Source organism: Chanodichthys erythropterus, chromosome 1 (genome assembly GCF_024489055.1).
Source record: "Chanodichthys erythropterus isolate Z2021 chromosome 1, ASM2448905v1, whole genome shotgun sequence".
Lineage (NCBI taxonomy): Eukaryota > Metazoa > Chordata > Actinopteri > Cypriniformes > Xenocyprididae > Chanodichthys > Chanodichthys erythropterus.
In genome coordinates, this window is record NC_090221.1 from 10891596 (window position 1) to 10913582 (window position 21987).

Sequence of the window (21987 nt, forward strand, 5' to 3'; positions counted from 1 at the left end):
AATCTAACAGTCCACTGAACTTGATAAGTGTGCCATCATCTCGTTAATCAAATTACTTATGAACCGAAATTGACAGTTTTCATTAATTATAAAGGATTATTCTAATTGCGATTCAAATTTATTCATTTAGAACAGACGGCATTCAGTAATATTTCAGTGAATTTGCATATTAAATGGAGAGGGTGGTTGATTAAGTATGGTAATGTATGCGCGATGCCTTATTTTGTTTCTGGTGGGCCATATGCGGCATGGTGGCTGGGGCAGGTGAAGACTCCAGAACGTGTTTAATTTGTTTGACAAACACGGAAGGGGACACAACACGTCCTCTGGCACCCCACGCTCCACTCGCCCCTGTGACCCTCACCTCCCTCTGCACCCACCTTTACCTTTAGCTTCTGCTCTGCAGCTCTGCGAGCGGTCCATATATTGTCAAACTAAACACGACTTATATCTGGAATAAACAAACTTACTGTACGTCTTTCTTCTTAAAGGGACAGTTCACCCAAATAATGAAAAGTCTGTTCATTTACCACACTCATGTTAATATTTTCTTTCTTCTGTGGAATACGAATGGAGATATTTTGAAAAATGTTCATGCTGCACTTTTCCTTTTCCCATCTCCGTCATCTACTTTTCACAAAAGAAAGAAAGTCATACAGGTTTGGAACAACTAAATTTTGGTTAAACTATCCTTTTAAAATTCTGATGGATTTGTATGATAAGTGTTGTCAAGTCATAGCAATGACTGAAATCTACCAAATTGGTCACACTTTAGTACTTTAGATGCTGGCACTGTGCTTTTATGACTCTTCAAATTGATTTTAATACTATTTTACACTGCAGCTGTGTCCCATTTGTCCTTTGTTCCCATTCTTAAGGTTAAATCAAACCCATTCTTTCTGGAGTTTCTCCGCAACCAGATTTGTAATATTTTTAATGGATTATGAATACACAGCAAGAATTCCTGCTCCAAACTCATGCAAAGGGCATTGCTTTAGTGTAATTTAATACAATAGTTATGGCAAATGAAAAAAGAGGAATAAAATGAGGACATCTATCAACACCGTGTGCATTTACACAATGTGCCCTTGCTTACACAGGAACTCTTTATCAAGTTATATATAGCTTGCATACTATATTTTGAATTTAGTTTGCGGATACTAAATTTTAGACCATTTGTGTGTTTATACATCATCTTCAAGCGAAGAAAAACTATATGCCCAAACTGCCGTCGTCCAATATGAATGCACTAGTGCAAATTTCAGTCTAGTAGGTGTAGTCCAATGGAAATAAAGCATTATTAGATTCCTTAGCAGAGGTCAAGCTCCTCTGACAGGTTAACGGTTAACCCTATAGCTTTACTCAGTTCTTGGACTCTTGTTCTGGCTGGGCGCCTGGGTGTCCCTGGGTGCTGGGCCACTTAAAAAGAAATAACGTAGTGCAGCTGCTGGTGTGTTTAATTAGCAGGGGTGCTGATTTTATGTGTGTGCGCGCCTGAAATGCTGAAACGGATCCTGCGCTTAGACGGCAGAGTATTGACAGTCTTCGAGTGGCCCGGTGACAAGGCCATTCTTCATTACTCATGGCCGCAGGGAGAGAGCGGACTCGGGGTGGGGTATTGGGTGGTAATGGGGTTCAGGGTTTTGGCAGCGATCCAGCGGTGGCACACCCAGTTGGGAGAGGCTTGGTGCGATTGCCATCACTTTGCTCTCTCAGATTTATGAGGGCTGCTTTAGAAAGGAAATGTTTCAATCAGCTGTGCCTGCCAAGCATGTCCATCACCCTGACAGGCATTTATTTACGGCATCATAGAATTAAATCTTGTGTACTACGTGCTACACACACACACACACACACACACACACACACACACACACACACACACACACACATATGTACACATCCACAGATTTTTATTTCAGCAGTACATATCTCATTCATTCTGCTCACCAGTCATATTGTTTTATGTACTTAGGCCATTGTGCCGCTGAAGTCCAATCATGTCAGAGAAGCCCTTCTCCAACTCTCCAACTAACTGGAAGAAACCTTCCAGAAACATGTTCTACACAAGTACATAAACACAGACGCTAATTCTAAACCAACACATTGTTATTGTGGCAGGAAGAAACCTCAGTACTCGTGAGGGCGATAGATTACCTTCACATGCATGTGCCTTTAAACCAGATGTACTGCTTTACACACAGCTAGCGATAAACATGCTGACAGTTTAGATAATTTTAACTAACTCTTAAAACTGTTGCTCTGGAATGACAGCAGTTGATGTAAAAGAGAAAACTGATAGGAGGCAGTTTATTCTAATATTTGCTATAGTGCCCCCTTGCATCAATACAGAGAATGCATTTTGTGCAGCTAGAAGTGTTTGCGTTCACATATTTGTTTTGCCATAAGTCTTATCCTGAAGTTCCCTGAATGGGAATGGGAATGTGAAAGAGATTATAAAACTGACTCTTAGCAAAGTCTCGTCTTAAAAACGTTACTATGGTCAGTAACTATGTATACTGGTCCTATTCTACCTTTCAAAAGTTTGGGGTCAGTAATATATATTTTTTTGTTCCTTTATTCAGTATTAAATTGATCAAAACTGACAGTAAAAGTCTACAAGAGATTTCTATTTCAAATAAATGTTATACTTTCTAATTATCAAAGAATCCTGAAAAAAATTATCACAGTTTCCACAAAAATATTAAGCAACACAACATCGATAACAATAGAAAATGTTTCTTGAGCAGCCAATCAGCATATTAGAACAATATCTGAAGGATCATGTGACACTGAAGACTGGAGTAATGATGCTGAAAATTCATCTTTGCCATCACAGGAATAAATTACATTTTAAAATAGAAATGGAACAATAAAAATAGATCATAGAAAAGTTATTTTAAATTGTAATAATATTTCACATTATTACTGTATTTTAAATCAAATAAATGCAGTCTTGGTGAGCATAAGAAACCTTTCAAAAATATAAAAAAAACCCTATTGTTTGCATTTTTTCATGACAAGCCTTAGCTCTTTTCTAATGTAAATCTGTAGGATCTGTTTGAATAGTTTTAAACACAATTCATTGCTTCTGCGTCACTTATAATAATGACGCAAGAGCACGTTTTACAGAAGATCATGCCGTTGGAAATCTACAGTGTGTGCCTATTGGACATTCTCAAAAGCTGAGTTGGCAACAATAACCAAGCTGGACGGAGCTTAGCAAAGGGTCAATTGACCGTTCGTTAGTTTAGTTACTGTTGCTATGTCCGACAAGCCATGCCGATTTCTCGCCACACATCATGTTCTCACGCAGTGAAAAATTGCGGAGCAAAGTGGACACTGACAACGTGTCGACAGATAAGACAGAGCAGGTTACTTTTGAAATTTTGAAATTTTAAAAGAAATTTAAACAGTTAATACTGTTTTGTGGCTCTTTAATGTGTCATGACAGATCGCTGTAGCGCCTCAGTTCAAACGGCTTGTGAACCGATCATCTCTTCCTACTAGTTCATTTATAGCATCAAATAAACATGAATGAACATCATAAGGAATGATGTTTTAATTGCGGAAAGACATCAGTTCACACCATTTTTCAAGTTCAAGTCCACCTACGTTAATCTTCTAACTCCTCTGACTGCTTTGTCGGACAAAATGGCGGATTCAGCGTTATGACTGGTTAGATCGCCTGTCAGTCAGACTCCTGGCGAAGGGTCAATTGAAGTTGAATTAGCAAAGCTCCACAAATACTTAAGGGTTTAACTCTTATTAAATAGGTCATTATAACAAAAACTATAGCTTTAAAAGAGTTTCAGGGCTTCCTAAAACTCTTTCCTAAAAGACTCCGAGACTCCCACTATCTGACTCCATCAATGTGACATGATGATTCCAGCACCCCTCCACTTTGTCCTGAGAAATATTTAAAGAAAAACAGAGTGGAATTACCTGACACAGGACAGGATTAGACAGAGAGCACGGACTGATAAATTTTTCAGTGCAATGAGATGTTGTGGCTGAATAAAACATTGCTTTTTAAATAGACATGGGCTAACATGGAAGGTGTTTCCTGCCAGTCTCTCTGCGGAGCCGTTGACAGCTACACGCTCATGTCACATGCAGCCACAATGACTTGCTATACAGTTCAGCATACTCTCAGTGCACTCTTTCTTACCACTTTCAGATCAAATTTGGTGTCATCCTTCTGTATTTCATCCAATACCGAATGGCAGCCTGTCTGAGCATGTGTGACATGAAGAAATGTGTGTGCGTATCTCTGGGTGTCCTCTGTGACAAAGTACATAGTGCCCTCTTTGTGAGTACAGAGACCCGGCCTGACTCTCTCACACAGCATTAGCATGCCAACATGCCCTCTCGCACCTTCCGCCCGGTACACGTGCCTAACGTGATCCTACACACTAGGCCGGCTCTCCCCTTTTTCTCTCTCCCGCGCTGTCTGTCGGTGACCCCACTGTTACTCTGAGCTCTTACAGATGGCCTGAGCTCAGATAGCATCTGCCTCCTCCCATCCATCACAAGCGGCTGCTCTGCGGAGCTCCACGGCAGGGGCCCGCATGCCTGCCAGATCCGTTACCCCACCTCTGTGTGTGGGACTCAGGTACCGAACGCTGCCTGCTAGCATACGGTCACTCAAAAGGGGGAGGAACCCGAGTCTTCACGGTCCAGACTGGGAGCGAAGGCCTGGCTGCGGGTTATTAATGGGCCCCCCTCGTTGTGCCTCGGCCCCCGAGGCGTCTGCCTCCGTATCTCCTGGCACGGGACACCGCCTCATAAATCTCCTTAAATAATACCGCGAGGCAGCTAGGGGAAAGGGGTCACTACGGAAACAAGGCAGTCAGGCTGAGATGAAGTGTCAGTGATGCATGGCCTGTGCCCCCGAATGCAGGTAACATTCCCCCCAAACACACACACATAGATAAAAGTGAAGAAGGGTATCGAGACGCAAAGCACGATCTGAAACTATGAAAGAGATTTTATCAGGAAAACGAGATATATATTTTCATGTGAAACTCCTCAAGAGACCCCCGAGATGCCGAGGAGTCCCCCAAAATCAGAGCTCCAGCAGCAGATGAAGGAGTTGTAGGTCGCAGCTAGTGGAGTGGCAGCTGAAAGCTGAACATGTGGTTTGAATTAACACCCTCCCCAGGGTTCAGCCCAACAGCGGGGGGAGGCAGGATCTGAGACTACCTTGTGATGATAGACACATCCGTCTGATTATTGTTCTTCTCTTGACACACATCACTTTCACATGCACTGTAGAGTTCCCACGCTTTTTTCTCCTTGTGATTCAGAAGGTTTAGTGAGCTCAAAATGTGGACATGATAATATTTCTTAAAAGCTTATAGAATGGGGTCAGAATCTAACCCAGACTCGGGTTAACAATGTCACCGTAAGTGACAAAAATGTCTCCAAAATGAATTAAACTGTTATAATATATCCGTTGTAATATATTTCAGAATATTCAGGTTGATTCTACTCAAATGGATTACATCTGTTCAAATGAACATTTATATATGTGCTTATACTTTGTATAAATGTATTTAAATATGTGCCAGCCTCAGCTGAGTTTTGGTTCCTCTCAATCTTTCTTGTTCATCTACTTAAAGGTCTTTAAGAGTTTTTCCGCCTTTGGTTTGAAGAGTCTGATATTGTTTAAAGATGCTTTGGAAAAATATTTAAAAAGCATTATGCAAAATAACTGAAAAAACAAACAAACGAAAATTATACAAATAAACTGAATTGAATATTCCAGCATATTATATATTGTTTACAATTCAAATATTATGTATTTTGTGATTTCATAATTGTAAAATGTAAAATACTAATAATTTTTGTCACATACACCAGCTAATATTTACACTACTGTTCAAAAGTTTGGACAGTTTCACTTTTTTTTGTAAGAAAAAAAGGATGCATTAAATCAATCAAAAGAAAAGACTTTTAAATTCTTGAAATAAATCTATTTCAAATAAATGGTGTTCTTTTGAACCTTCGATTCGTCTAAGAATCCTAAAAAAAATGTATCAAAGTTTTCACAAAAATAACAAGCAGCACAACTGTTTTCAACATCGATAATTATAAGAAATCAGTATATTAGAATGATTTCTGAAGGATCATGTGACACTAAACACTGGAATAATGGCTGCTGAAAATTAAGCTTTGCCTTCACAGGAACAAACACATTTTTTAAATGTATCTAAATTGTAAGAATATTTCACAATATTACTATTTTATTGTAGTTTTTATTAAAAAAATGCAGGATTGGGACTTCTTTCAAAGACATTAAAAATATATTCCCATCCTCAAACCTTTGAACTATATGTATTTACTGTTTTAAATTTAGTTTTTAAAATTCTGAAGAATAAATTGACCTGATAAAACCAATCCCGGGCAACACCTCTGCTAGATAAATAGCATTGTTTTGACACGTACCTTCTGTTTTTATGCGAGAGTTCACTAGCAGTTACTAACTTCTTCCTGTAGCAGTTCTACTCTGAAGCATCATTCAGTGTTGCGCTTTGCTCAGGGAATGCAGCCCGTGCGCCGGAGCATTGAGCGCATAGAAGATTGTTATATATTAGTTTAATAAAGTCAGAGACAAATGAAGCCCCCCTGCCAAAGAGGACTGTGTTACACACTTCATGAACCAAATTAGTGTGGCAGCGCAACACGCCGGCGCGTCGCTTTTGTTCTGGAGATGATCTGCATAGCGGAGCTCATTTCTCAGACAGATAAATCTGACGGCAAGCCGTGACTTCCCCCCTGAAGTAAATATTGTAAATAATGAAAGGGCCTGCCAGCAGTGCTTGAGGAATGACTTCATCCTAAGCTATTTATACAGACTGTCAGAGGGGAACAAAAAAGGAGCTGGGCAGAGAAGAGAAGAGAATGGAACCTCCATCTGATTGGATAAAGAAACAGACTGGCTAATGCCTTCTGGGTAATAGAGATGGAGCACCACTTGAGCGTTGTGTATGTGTGGTTGGGAGGGAGGGAAGCTTTTAATTGAGAGGTGAGAAGGATGGATCCCACAGGTTAACTCCATTCTTCAAGGGCCATTAATATGGATCAGATAAGGTTTTTAGTGCACTGCACCTTCAGTGACACATGACATGCTCTATTAATCCTACTGATGTTGTGGACTTGCTGGATGATTATAGTCGAGTTTATCATATTCTGTTGTTAATACGGCTGTGTTTAATATGTAAAAGCGATAATAGAGTTATAAAAATCTTTGTTCTTGGGTCACAGCTGAGAGTCAAATACTAAAGGCACCAGGGCCACTTAAGGGATGGCCTGAAACTTCCATCTCTCCCTAGAGGAGCCTATTGTGAGATTCAAGAGCTGTCCTGCCTATATAATTATCAGAGCAGTTACACTACCATTCAAAAGTGTGGGGTTGGTAAGATTTTTTTTTTTTTATGTTTTTAAAAGAAGACTCTTATGCTCACCAAGGTTGCATTTATTTGAAATGCAGTAAAAACAGTAATATTGTGAAATATTGCAATTAAAAAATGAATGTTTTCTATTTTAGTATATTTTGAAATGTAAGCTAAAGTTCCAGCAGCCATTACTCAAGTTTTCAGTGTCACATGATCTTTCAGAAATAATATGCTGACCTTGTGCTTAAGAATGTTCTGTATTTTTTCTGTTGACCATTGACTTTCAGGATTCTTTGAGGAATAGAAAGTGCAAAAGAATAGTATTTATTTGAAATTAAAGTGTATTATGTATTATTTAAAATGTATTTACAGTCTTGCTGATTTTAAATGCCCCAACCATAACTTTATACTTATATACTTCTACACATTCTCACAATTGTGACTGTATAGCTCACAAAATGACTTTATATCTCACAACTGTGCCTAAATTTATTACTTTAAACCTTATCCCACAATTACCTTATTTGTTTCTTTTTTACTCTAAGGCTAAAACAGGCTTTCATAGAATCTGCTTATCCCAAACATGTGTCTTTCTTAAATATCATTGTAAATCAACATAACATAACATTTTAAATCAACCCAGTAATCCCATTATTTTCATTATTCCTACATTATTTTTCAATCCAACATTTTTTTTTCTTTACAGCTGATAATGGTTGCGTTTGTGTCTTTGAAAGTTTCTTTTAACCAGGCCAACTTGTCTAAAGTGTATTTTAAACTGTAATATCACCAGACTCATTTGGTTTCCTCATTTAGTAGCTATTTAGGAAGTGTTTCATGTTCTAATAATTAGAGCTCTTGTCTCTCGGCTCCTTCTGGCCCCTCCTCTCTCCGCTCTGTAGTTTTATCTTGACGCGGCTCGTAAGGCAGATCAAAAAAATGTGCCACTGAGGATGCCATACTGCTGGCAATTACCAAGATGTTTATTATATCTGGTGTAATAATTTTGGTCGCTACAGGGATTATTTTAAAGTTATTACCACTTTGATGTTAGCGCTTTTCTCAGGTTGTGATTGTGTGTTTAATTGTACCAAAGTGACACATAAACCCCATCTTAATTTAATGAAAGCGAGAAAGTGAGATTATTAAAATACGACTGCATCGGCAACCCGGCTGTGTAATTATTTTGGTAAATTTGTGCTGGGAGGCATGATAGGGCAAACTGTACTCATTTGCAGGAGGCTAATTTAATAAAGCTCAACCTTCTTTATATGAAGGTTGAATGTTTTCCTGTTTAACCCAATTGAAAACCACACCAATTTGCTGTACTAATATTTCCAGCACTATTGGGCTAATGATGCTAACTCCAAACAGCCCGCAACCAGTAATTAACGGAGATACTAATGAAAAGGTGACGGCACCTTTAGCACGCTATGGCGGACACTATCTATCTTGGACTAGTGAAAAATTCCTCCTCTTATCTCGCAGCCCATAATCCTCCTCTTCTAATTAGCCACTTCGTTCAGGCAGAATGGAGAATCACAACTTTCATCCCTTCTTTTCCGGTGAGATTGAGAGAGCAGGGTTCAACCCAAAGAGACTGGAGAGAAGGAGGAGGAGGGGAGAGACAGCAGTGTGTGTTACACTCTGCTGGTCACCTGTCAGCTGTCAGAGCAATTACAGCACCTCCTAGTGTTAAATGTTTAAAGTGCGCATTAGCATGTAGCACAGTGGCATCCTGTCCCTGTGATCCTGCGAGGCTGGCACTCGGCGACAGCCCCTATGCCGCCACAAATCGCTGCAGACAGTGCGCTGTTAAAATCAATATGCTGCAGTTTTGTAGCGCTTCCGTCTGACTGCGCACCGTTGTCTGATATAATGTAAATAATAAATTATCAGGAGCAGATTACCAGGCAGCGGAGACACTCCACCTCACAGTCCCCCACTGATATAAGTGCTCAAGAGCACTAATAGAGGCACACATCTCACTTTTGCGCATCTTTTTCTCCTGCTCAGACTTTTAAATACTCTACATCATTAAAAATAGAGCTTCCAAAAGGGGGTTTTCACAGCAATGCCATAGAAGAATCATTTTTGGGTTCCCTAGTTCATATGAACCATTCTTTTCAGAACCATTTTTTGTTTCTTAGTGTGAAGACCATTTGAATAATCTGAATTAAAGAACCTTTTTGTGCAATTGAAAGGAATCTTTATTTTTAAGAGTGTACATGACACCTATGATCAAGCAAACAGAACAACTTGATTAATTAGCGATACATTGAATAAACAGACAAACAGTTAAATTCATTTATTTTGAAAGCCTGAGTTTGACTTTAAATTTTCCCCGTGGCATTTTACATCTGCACCTGGACCCCCTTTGTTGTGGGTTAAATGAGCGGTTAGGTTTTAGTGGGACACGCCAGATGAGAGGAGACGGAGTTAGGGAGCGAGTGAGTTCTAATTAGGTCAGTGGAAGAGAAAGGCAGCACAGCGCTCTTCGTGAAAAGGTCCCTCTGTCCTTTGCGTCCCATCTGCGGGTGACTGAATAAGACAGGTGAAGGCAAGTAGAAGTGGTAGCTGTCAATACGCCTCCCTCGCTCCCCTTCCTTCTGATGCCATGAATTATTTGTGAGAGCAGGCGATGACAAAAGGATGTCGCTCGCTCTCAAAGCCTCACCTGCCGTCCCGTCACACCCACAGAGAGTTGATTCCATCAGACACGCGAGGGGGAACAGAGTCCCTCCTTTACATTTCTCTCTGCTCTGCTCTTTTTTTCTAACCTCATCATTTCTGTATCAAAGCACAGTAAACGAGTGCCGTCCCACTCTAGCTCAACCCACAGAGCTTCTCCTCTTCCATGCTATACATTTCCATCTTTCATAGACTAGTCCTATCCTTTTTGCAAAGTCAATCTTTTTTTTTTTTTTTTTTTCAAAAAAAATTATGCCAAAGCCTTAAACAATGATTTGCTATTGTCAATCAGAGGCTATTAGGGATGCACTGCAATATGGATGGCCACACATGCTCTAAAAGCCACTATAATGGTTTCATGGGGTATTTACATGATTATTTTGGGTTTTTTATCCAATCTGAGTGAAATCACAAAAAATATGTTTTTTTTTTTTTTTTTTTTTTTGCAGCAACAGCTTATATCTTATTGTTTGGTTGGTGAGAGATGATCATTTTTCGACAGTCATCCAACAAGTATTTAGATGATAACACACTGCAATACAAGTTATTACAGTTATTTAATCACTAACTTGAAATAACAATAAATAAAACAATGAAGAAGAAAAATATCCATTTATTAATCTAGATAAATGTTAATTTATACATATTATAATACATTTTAACAATTTAATTTTGAAGTATAAATTAACATTTCTTCATATATTATGAATAATATTAATTAACAATTAAATATACTTCATTTATAAATTAATTTAACCTAATAAATGCTGTAAAAATTTAATTGCAAATGTCATTGTTAGTTTATGATACCTAATGCAAGAACTAATTATAATTACGAATTAAACCTTATTATTGTAAAGTGTTCCCATTACATAAAGCCATGCCTATGAAAAATTATAACAAACAATCATTAAATTAATGTCACAAAAAGCTAAAAAAGTAAGTTTTACTTCCACAAAGATACCAGAAAGGAATGTGATGTATCTATCCGTATGGCATTGTTTTGAGTCAAAAATATTCTTTATGGTTATCAGATTCATAGCATTAGGTCAAAAACAATAATCCTTTAAGGTTAATCTGACTGCATCCTTCTGTTCCTGTGTTTTTAGGGAATATAGGGTTGTGTGAGTAGCTACGTATTACTCAAGCCAGTTTTTTTAGCCCTGTGGCAGTGAGTAACAGTGTGCTGTAAAGCTCCAGTCTTCACACAAAAAGTAGGCAGTCTAATGATCCCACTGGCTGCTGACCCTCAGGCCTGCGCTGTCCCTCCACCACCCCTCCATTTCACACCCTTCCTCCCTCCATCCATCCCTCCCTTCCTTCATCCCTGCCACATCTGCTGCCTCTTGCCAAAGGAAAAAAATCAATCTCTCCATCATGAATTATTGAGGTGTTTGCCTACAGCCTCTGAAATATACAGGAGGGTGGTCTCTCTCTCTCTCTCTCTGTGTCTCTTTCCCACTCTCCCTTTCTCTCTTTTCTTGTACATTTAGTTTAAGATTGGTAAATTATGCACAACAGAATGAATTTAATATACTTTTTCCTTACCACCTTAGTTGCTTTATTTGTGCAGTTCACACTGGGTTGAATCTATTGTGTGCGATCTTGTATTTCCCTCTGAGCGGTGCAATTCATTTGTGCCACGGCCAATGCACAGAGGCTGTTTACAGAAAATATATCTGTTTGTCCATAGCTTTCTGTATGATTAGCTAAAACTAGGGTCATTTGTGCTGAATTAGTCAATTATATCCGTTAAGCCAGAGACGGAAGGGTTTAATGTGTAAATCTCAGCAGAAAATGGGCGAAACAGCTGCAAACTGGGAGTAGGAGCAGATATTTCCACTTCGACTCTCAAAAACCCTCCCCTACTTAACTGAAGTTTGACTTATTACACCATCAACTGCTGTACTACTGCTGGTCTGCTCTCTCACACACCTCGACTGGCACTCGTAAACAATAGCTTTAGCTGCAATGATTACATTAAATCAGGCAGTTGTCATATGACAATCATTATCCCTCCTCCAGTGGCAGCTTTTGATTGACAGCTCCCCAAAACCCAAGTGTGGTGGCTGCACATCGTTGCCTGGCTTCAGCTATCAATTACAGGCTTGAATTTGAAGCATTTATTATGTAAAATAATTCTCCCATCTACACTGCACTCGTCTCCTGGGTCTGGTCCCGCTGTCTGATGTGAAATTTCTCTCCTCGCTCTCCTCTTTCACGTTCTTTGTCTCTCGCTCACTCTTTCTGTCTCACTCAACTCTTTATTGTTATTTCGTAGAGGGTGCGTCTTCCATTCGTTGCTCTTAAATCGACACAGCCCAGGTAGTAATGACATAAGACTCCAGTGGATTGTCAGAGAGAGGAAATGCAGCAATTCAAAATGGTTAATGCTCAAGAGCTTCAGCATAGTGAGAAGAACAGGCCTCATTAATTGAACCCTCTCTGGAGTCAGCATAGAATATACTATGATCCTTCAAAGGTATTTTTTAATGTTTAGCTGGCCAACACAGAGTTGTCTTGGACTTATACTGACAACTAGTGGCATGGATACAGCATAATGCGAACACAATGCCACGTGATGCCATTGTAGAAATTGCTATTTGCAGTCAGCCATGACTCACTAGTGAAAGTGTCCAATAAAAGGAGGGTTAACCATATGAAACAAATGGTATTTGGTTGATCACGTGATCTCAAAAACCCACTTTTTTAGTCTTCATCTCATATATACGTATACATACTACCCACTCCACTCAAACGTTTGGAGTCAGTAAGACTTTTTTAAAAACGTTATGCTCTTATGTTCACCAAGGCTGCATTTATTTGATCAAAAATACAGTGAAAACAGTAATATTGTGAAATATTATTACAATTTAAAATAAATGTTTTCTATTATAAAACATTTTAAAATGTAGTCTATTCCTGTGATGCAGTGGTTCCCAAACTTTTTAGAGTGGAGTACTCCCTAAAGGCATTACCATCCTTCTTTCCGTTGCAAACTAGAGTAAATACTGACAGTACTATATTTAAAATGCACGCTTTGTTTTTTGACCTATGTATAATAATGTCACGTTTGCAGTTGTGGATATTTGGGAACAGTTGCATTCTTTCTCATTATCAATATTAAATACAAGAACTCAAACAAGGTATGTTTTTGGATCAATGAAAGTTTGAGTCTTAAATCGATATCAATTTACTATCTGTGTCTATATTTGTTCTTCATGTGAGTAAGTGCTAAATCCCCACTTTTACAAAGGTGCATTGTCGAGAGCAACAGTAATTTAGCGCGATTTAAAGTGCATGCAATCTTTTTTGACTGCAAATGGTGAGGTAGTTTGATTAAATGTACTGGATTTACGGCATTTTGCCAGTTAGAAATACATGCTCGGTTTTAATATTATTTTAAGGTAGAATTAAATTAACTACTCAGCATTTTGTTCGCGTACCCCTGGGGGTATGTGAGATGACAAAAGGGGATACACAAACAAAATGCTGAGTAGTTTGGGAACCACTGTTGTGATGCAAAGCTGAATTTTCGGCATCATTACTACTTCAATGTCACATGATCATTCAGAAACATTTGTTATTATCAATGTTAAATCAATGTTATAAAAAAAAGAAAAAGAAGAGTTGTGCTGCTAATATTTTTGTGGAAACTAATATTGTTTTTCAGAATTCCTTTATGAATAGAAAGTTCAAAAGAACAGCACTTATTTGAAACAGTAATCTTTTCTAACATTATAAAAGTCTTTATAAAAGTCTAAAGTGCATTCTTGCTGAATATAAGATAAAAAATTCTACCTGACTCCAAAGTTTTAAACAGTAGTGCACCTTTAATATAGAACATGATAGATTAGAGGTTTTTAATAAATAAATACATTGTGTACCAAAGCAATCCACTCACATTCACCAAGATAGGACTAAAAATAAATAATGCTACAACAACAACAACAACAAAACACTCGTGACTGAATCACTCTGAGGAAACATTTGTAGACAATGGAAGACAGAGAGTGCAAATTCTTCTGCTCTGATGTTATGATAAGAGAATTCTCTTTGCTCGCTTGCCGTTTCTTTTTTCTCTCTCTCTCTTTCTGAAATAGTTCTTCGGTTGCATTTGGCACCAAACTCACAGGCCAGTGCAGAAATCCAGCCATAATAAATGGAGGGAGGAGGGAAAAATAAGACATCTGAAAGACCAGCTAAGCAAGCTGGTGATATTTCTTTTTCTTTTTCTTTTTTTTTTTTTTTTTGCCTGGGACAGATCTTTTGGAGATGTGTATTGTAAGCAATTTTAGAGCTGTCAGCACAACATGCCTACTGGTCTCAGCTTGCCTGAAGGCGGAGAGAGGGGAAGGTTAGACTTGTAGCTGTCAGATTGTTCTACCCGTGCGTTATTATTATTTTATTTGCACTATCTGGTCTTGAAGGAATTATGAGAAAATTAGACACCATTCAGGAGGGAGGCTAACCGATGCACGTGTATATTTTCAAAGCATGAGCAATATGTTTTTCTAGAGGGAGCTAAAAAAGAGAGAGAGAGCGAATGACAAACAGAGGCTGAAATGGACAGCGTGTTACAGGGCCGCTGACTTTAACGCTGCCGCTCAGAAGATTAGCCTATCACTCATCAACATGGTGTCGCCTTACTCAATTAGCCACAACTCAAACTCTGTGTTTTAAACAACTGCAACATTCCTATCGTGCCCACACAGTAGAGGTAATGGAGAGCTGCCTTGAGAGGACATCTGCCCCTGCTCCCATTAAGACAGCTCATGCTGCTGTCTCACTGAGGCATTCTGGGAGACGGGAATGAAGATAAGATGGTGTAAGGTGAGGAGAGAGCGGATGAAGAAAGATATCATGCCATACCGAATGGCACTTTGAGTGTCGCTCCATGGCAAGAACTGGCATTGGCTGTGTCTCCCAGAAATGGGCACATTTATATTCTCTTTCTCTCAGTCTCCCCCTCTCACACTCTTATGGTCTGCGTTAGCCTTCATAAAATATTCATGTTGGTTGTGCTCAGTGCCATAATTGCCATCTCAGCCTCTGAATAATTGATGGCTGGTGCCGTTGACTTGGTCTCATTTACTGAGAGTGTGGGTAATACCATACTCACACATGCCACATGCTTTTATGCCATGCTGCCGCAGTTAGTGCTGACTCCAGATCGGCCGCTCTCTTCGCACGCCGCTATCATTCATTTGAAACCACCCTCACAGCTACAGTTAAATGCATTTAAATCAATAGTGCTAGTGACTTGGGCTACAAGTATCATTGCAAACACAGGGGGCAATTTGATTTCATTTGACGTGCTTTTTAGGAGCGACTCAAACTCGATGAGGGGCAGCAGAAAATTTTTCCAAATGCTTTTCTGTTTATTAAAGTGCTGTGATCGTCACACTTTGAGTGGGTGTCTGATTGTAAAGACCACTTTTCTGTGTGGATGTTTCGTAACTATTGAATTTCACGTCTAGCAAAACCGTTTTTTGCGTATCTTTCCTCTGGTGAGATTCGAGGAGAACAACACTGAAGGTTTAACGGCCGAGTGGCCGAGTCAGGTGAGCCTGCAGGAGAGTTAATTAATGGGCCAGAGCTGAGCGGACAGATGTGACCCCTAGACAGACTGAGGTCAAAGGTCAATTTGTTGAGGATTACATTAACCCTGCCTTCACCAACCCCAACCCCATCAGCCCTAGACTGCTGCTTTAATTCATTGTTCTCCTTCTTTTTCGCCCTGACATTCACTCTTACCTCCTCTCTTTAAATGAACTTCATAGGGTATTTGACCATCTCTTTTCAGCCTAAAGGGCACTGCAAAATGCATAGGGAACGATATTACATCAATACATCACATCACAGGAAGTGGACATGGAAAATATCCCAGAAGTCACTGCACATCACCTGAATACTACAAAAAAATACTACACTGGGGTGTAAAATTCTCAAGTAGTTATTGCCATTATTATGGCATGCATATGTTATTAAGACATACATATTTTAAATAATCAAAATCACACAAATTATATTCATATTAATAAATAAATAAAAATATATAATTAAAATTTTAAAAGAATATCAAAGGGTTAGTTCACCCAAAAATGAAAATTCTGTAATTTATTACTCACCCTCATGTCATTCCAAACCCGTAAGACCTTCGTTTATCTTCGGAACACAAATTAAGATATTCTTGATGATGTATATGACTCCTCCGTAGACAGCAATTTAACCACCACTTTCAAGGTCCAGAAAGGTCATAAAGACACATGCGTGTGATGCTGATGCAGGAGCCGGCCAATAATAAGCCGCTGTTCTGACGTAGAACCTGAAAGTGCTGAACATAAATAGTGTACGAGAGTGACACAGAAGAGATGTTGTTGAATAAAGTCGTTATATAAATTATTGTTTTTGCACACAAAAAGTATTCTCATCAAGGTTGAACCACTGTAGTCACGTCAACTATTTAAACAATGTCTTTAGTATCTTCCTGGACCTTAAGTATCTAGTATCTTTCTGGACCTAACAGTAAGACATTATATTGCTAAAAAAATATTGTTGCAAATAAATGCTGTTCTTTTGAACTTTCTATTCATCAAAGAATCCTGAAAAAATCACAGTTGCCTCAAAAATATTAAGCAGCACAACATTTTTCAACATTGATAAGAAATGTTTCTTTAGCTAAAAAAACAGCATATTAGTATGATTTCTGATGGTTCATGTGACACTGAAGACTGGAGTAATGATGCTGAACATTCAGCTTTACCATCACTGGAATACATTAAAATCACTGTATGGAGCAATAAACAGTGCATGGAATTCTGTGAATCAGAGAGTGAATCACTCTTGCATTCTTTCACACCATCGTCTGTATTCTTTCCATATCAGTTACACTTTCATTAGCAGCCGCTCTGATGTGTCTAAAAGTAAAATGTAAGAGTTATTAAGCAGAGCAGTATGTATGACAGGTCAGGCTCTGTGCTCTGACTCAAACTCATCCTACCCATCAGACACTTGGAGCATTGCCCTCTTCCTCACGCTGACTGTGGTAATAGCCCTCTCTAATTGAAGTGCTCTTAGCCGTGCCATTTGCGACGTACCGTCCAATCTCTTCTAAAAGCATAAGGTCCCTGTCCGAAGTGCCCTACGGAGGGGACAGTAAGCACTTTATTAAACATTACACGTGTGATTACATGTACCCTCCCTGTTCAGCAGGCATCGGAGTACTCTTGCTATTGCTAATGGAGCTATAGGGTCAACAAAGTCAAACTATATACACATTACACATGTGGATGAGGGCTCTAAAAACTATAAGTGAGTGTTTATGTGAACGTGACGTGTGGTTAGGAGACCAGAAGGACAAATCCGTAGAGCGGAGTGAAAGAAAGACAAAGGATGTCTTCCTAAAGTGAGGGCACCCAGGGTTTTGCAGGGGATTTAGGAGGACTATGAGAGCGTGATGTCAGCGATGAGGTTAAGCCCAGACTTATCTCCACACAAAGCAGGAAAGAGAGAACGAGAAGGAAAGCGAGAGCATGGAAGAATAAGGGACAGGTCAGGATAGCTCAGACAGGGTCAGTGGCAGAGGGAATCAGCGGGGAAGAAACCACGGCTTAGAGTTCTTAAATGATATTATAGACGAGGTCTGTAGCACTAATCTGTTTACCCAAACAACAATGTGGATAACACACACACACAAACATGTTTTTATCAATGCACCCATTGAGCTGCAAAATGCTAGATCTGATCTATATTTCATACAAATTATATACAAACCCACATATATATATATATATATATATGAAGAGTTCCAACCTCTAAGTGCCATTTGAAATGTTCTTCTAAAATGATATTTTTTATCAGACTCCTATGTTTATGTTCAGTTATTTCACTTTAAAGGCAATGAAAAGGACTTGTTGATTGCCATTAAAGTGAAATTACTGAACCTAAACCTAGGAGCCTGATAAAAACGCTCATTTTAGAAGAAAATTCCAGATGGCACTTAGAGGCTTTGGCATCTGAAGTCTTCATATACATATATGATTTTATATATGTATATATATATACATGCTACTAAAAGCTTGAATGGTTTGACACACATGGATGTGTACTGTGTAGATGTTAGCAGGGTGACACAAACAGTAGATTAAAGAGCAAAGGATAAGACCTGGACCTCTTATCCTATACAAATTCCAACCAGTGCTCACAGACTATGCATCTTGCATTCCTTCATTGCTAACAAGCCAGCTGCACACACACACAGACACACACATACATTTGTTTTTCTATCAATCATGATGGAGGCTTTCCACAGACTTCTGTTGTTTTTATATAAGCTATTACATACTAGCCTTAAAAGTCTAAGTACCCCTTAAAAAACTAAATTCTATGAAAAAAAAAACTTTAACCGTTCAAGACAGCCCTGTCTGTCTATCTATATATGCATGCATTTATCTAAACAAAAATTTTTTATTTCTTTAAAAGTCTTTTATGCTCACCATTTTATTAGATTTTTTTTTATTTTGTAACTTAAGTATTTACAGTCACTTTTGATCAATTTAGTGTGTCCTTTTTAAATAAAAGTATTCATTTGAATGGTAGTGTATATAAAATCAATAGGAGTAAAGTTTGTCTTCATTTCAAAAGCTTAGTAAAAGTGTGTTGTTAAGTGAAGATGATGGATATGTAGATCCAATAGTCCAATAGGTGTGGCATACAACTGTACCATAACTATGTGACCAGCAAGCTACTGAAAGTAAGTGAAGGATTTCTGTTTGTGTAGGGGTGTCAATGCATTTGTGTGAGTAGTGACAGACATCACGTATAATAGTGGATAGATGCTGTAGACAACTATACCAGTGCAGTGAACCAGAAAACCCTGAATGAAGAGAAAAGAGAGAAACCCCACTGTGCTAATTAATATTGTAGATTTCAGACTGCAGAGAAGGAGGGAAAACACGCTGAGTCACAGCCATACAAGATCTGACAAGCCCACTGGATTGAACATTAAAACACTGTTAATAAACACTTAGAAATCATTTGAGACACAATTTATTAATTTAATTGATGTATGGCACAGTAACATTCACAATATTAGATGTTCTCCTGGGAAGTTGAGCACAAATACATACAGTGAGTAGATGCGTCTAGCATCTTTATACATTTCTTAATAATAGTTAATAAGAATTCAGAAGTAAATCTACTATTGTTACCTTACAATGAAAATCTGGGTGCTCTTTGGAGTGACTTCAACAACACATTACAATCTCTCCTGATATTTCTTCTGTTTTCTTCTTCTTCACACTGCTGACAGGCATGTTTCTGGCCTCACGACAGATGGTCTCCATTTTCTAGACCAGTGTGTTACTCATTGTATGTGTTTGATATGTATGTAGCTATGACCTTAAGAATGCATAGAGTAGGAGGATGCAGTAGGTTAACTCCTCATCTAGCAGGGTGGCACATAACATAGCTCTAATGTGGTCAATATCAATACCACACAACCCTGCCATCTTTACCTCAGACTTGGCCTTACTTCATAAATCCTCTTATTCTGTGTTTTTCCAGGTTTTTCCTGAAATTTTTCCTCAAATGCAACCAGAACTGCCTAAAGAATGCAGGGAACCCACGAGACATGCGGCGCTTTCAGGTAGGATCGCATCCTTTCTGCTCACCCTTCCAGACTACAGTGACAGAATTTAAATTTTAGCAATTTATGTTAATGGAGACACAGCGTTTGCATTGTTTATCGCATTAATTAGTAACAATATAAAAATAACTTTACAATCATCATTATATTAGTGATTAATTAATTTATTATATTAATGTTTATCAGATAGTATTTGAAAATTCAAATATAGGAAATGATTTTATGGAAAATATATTTGAAATATTTTTTTAATCTATTAACATTCTTAATATAACTAATTACATGATAAACTTAATCACAAAAAATCTAATTTCTCAATATTTGATTAAAAAAAAGTTACAATCTTTCAAAGACATTACATTAGAAAATCATTGAATAGATATTACAAAAAGTGGCTATAAAATTATAACTTTTATTGTGATTATATTTGTTATGTTATTAAATACACTGAATTAACACATTCAGTTGACCACTCACTATTTCACTAAAAAGGTTGTAGTAATTTGAGCCTGAAGAATGGATTCTTAACAGATAAATTGTAAGAACATATAAAGACACACTGATGGAGAGAAGAGAGAGAAAAAAAGAAGCTTTGAGCATATGAAGAGGCTGCCCAGAACTGGGATAATGTAAGCGGTGTTTGCCAAGTCTCATCAAGCCTCTTCCTCTCTTGAGATTGAGAGACCTCTCAAAGCCTGAGAGCCATTTAAATCAAGAGGCTCCTCAGTTGCTGTGAGACACCTCTAGTCTATGTCTTCAGTTCCGTGAGAGCTGTTAGCTGCTGTCATTGTTCCAGGCTCTGTGGTGAAATGTGCCTGTATGTCAATTTGTCAGTCAGCAGTTACACTCATACCGTGTGTATGTGCTGCTCCAACACTTCAGCTGTTAGTTTGAACTGCGTATTAATTTGTATACAAGGACAGAGTTTGTCTTTGTGGGTCAAGTGAAGTACAATCATTATTCGTCTTCTGCAGGTGGTGGTGTCTACGACAGTCAGCGTGGACGGACATGTCCTGGCTGTGTCTGATAACATGTTTGTACATAATAACTCTAAACATGGACGTAGAGCTCGCAGGATGGACCCGTCTGAAGGAACTCCGTCATATCTGGAACACGGTGAGTGTACGTACTGTATATGTCTATCAACATGCACTTTGTTGAGAAATAAAGAACACAAGTTAGACATTTTTCACAATGTGAAAAACGGGGGGGAAACAGACAGCAGGAATGAAAGACAAAGAGTTACACAATTGCAATGTCTGTGTAACTTCCATTGTGAAATCTTTCATTGTGCTTTTCTCCACAACAAACTCTTTTATTTGCACACAGCTAACTAATAGCAGCAATGTGCCAAGCACATTCAGCAAAACTAAGCCACTTTGTCCCACTCCATGTAGTTTCATGGTTTTGCTACATGAGCACAGATGGTTTCAAATCATGGCTAGCACTGTATACATCAACAGCTTAAAGCTGAAGTGTGCAATTTCTATCCAACTGTCAACAAATGGTATTGCAAAGATAGTGATTTCACTTTTTCTGAGCCCTCCCACATCTTCAATTGTCCAGAAGAAAAGATTGTTCTGAAAGGTCGGGACAAAACAAGGATCTAACACTGATAGACCGATAATGTTCACAAATAAACCTACTAATGGCTTACAGTTGTCTCTCAAGCATTTCAATATTGAACAAAATAAACACACTCAAAAAAAAATAGTGGTGCTTATATGCGGGTGAGTTAAAATACAAAAAAATAAAATGCAACCGGGTCAGTCCCACTGGAGAACCCTTCAGTTTAATGCTTTGCTAATGGGAAAAAAGGAAATGCACTGCAAGAGATTTTATTTTAATCTTTTTTTTCTTGTTGTAATCTATTAAATATTCTTAAAGGTGCCCTAGAATTAAAAATTGAATTTTCCTCATCATAGTTGAATAACAAGAGTTCAGTACATGGAAATGACATACAGTGAGTCTCAAACACCATTGTTTCCTCCTTCTTATATAAATCTCATTTGTTTAAAAGACCTCCGAAGAACAGGCGAATCTCAACATAACACCGACTGTTATGTAACAGTCGGGATCATTAATATGTACGCCCCCAATATTTGCATATGCCAGCTCATGTTCAAAGGCATTAGACAAGGGCAGCCAGTATTAACGTCTGGATCTGTGCACAGCTGAATCATCAGACTAGGTAAGCAAGCAAGGACAATAGCGAAAAATGGCAGATGGAACGATAATAACTGACAT

General features: G+C 38.4%; 1 protein-coding gene across 4 annotated transcripts in view; it reads left to right on the plus strand.

Annotated features, from left to right (window-relative positions):
• ebf1a (EBF transcription factor 1a) overlaps window positions 1-21987 on the plus strand; it is a 135799-nt gene that overhangs the window by 64858 nt on the left and 48954 nt on the right. For 2 of the 4 annotated variants that reach the window (XM_067387729.1, XM_067387715.1), the window contains exons 7-8: window positions 19659-19740; window positions 20715-20862. In XM_067387729.1, coding sequence (XP_067243830.1) covers window positions 19659-19740; window positions 20715-20862 — 230 coding nt within the window. The remainder of the gene's footprint in view (window positions 1-19658; window positions 19741-20714; window positions 20863-21987) is intronic. The other 2 variants (XM_067387737.1, XM_067387725.1) reach the window with 1 other exon arrangement.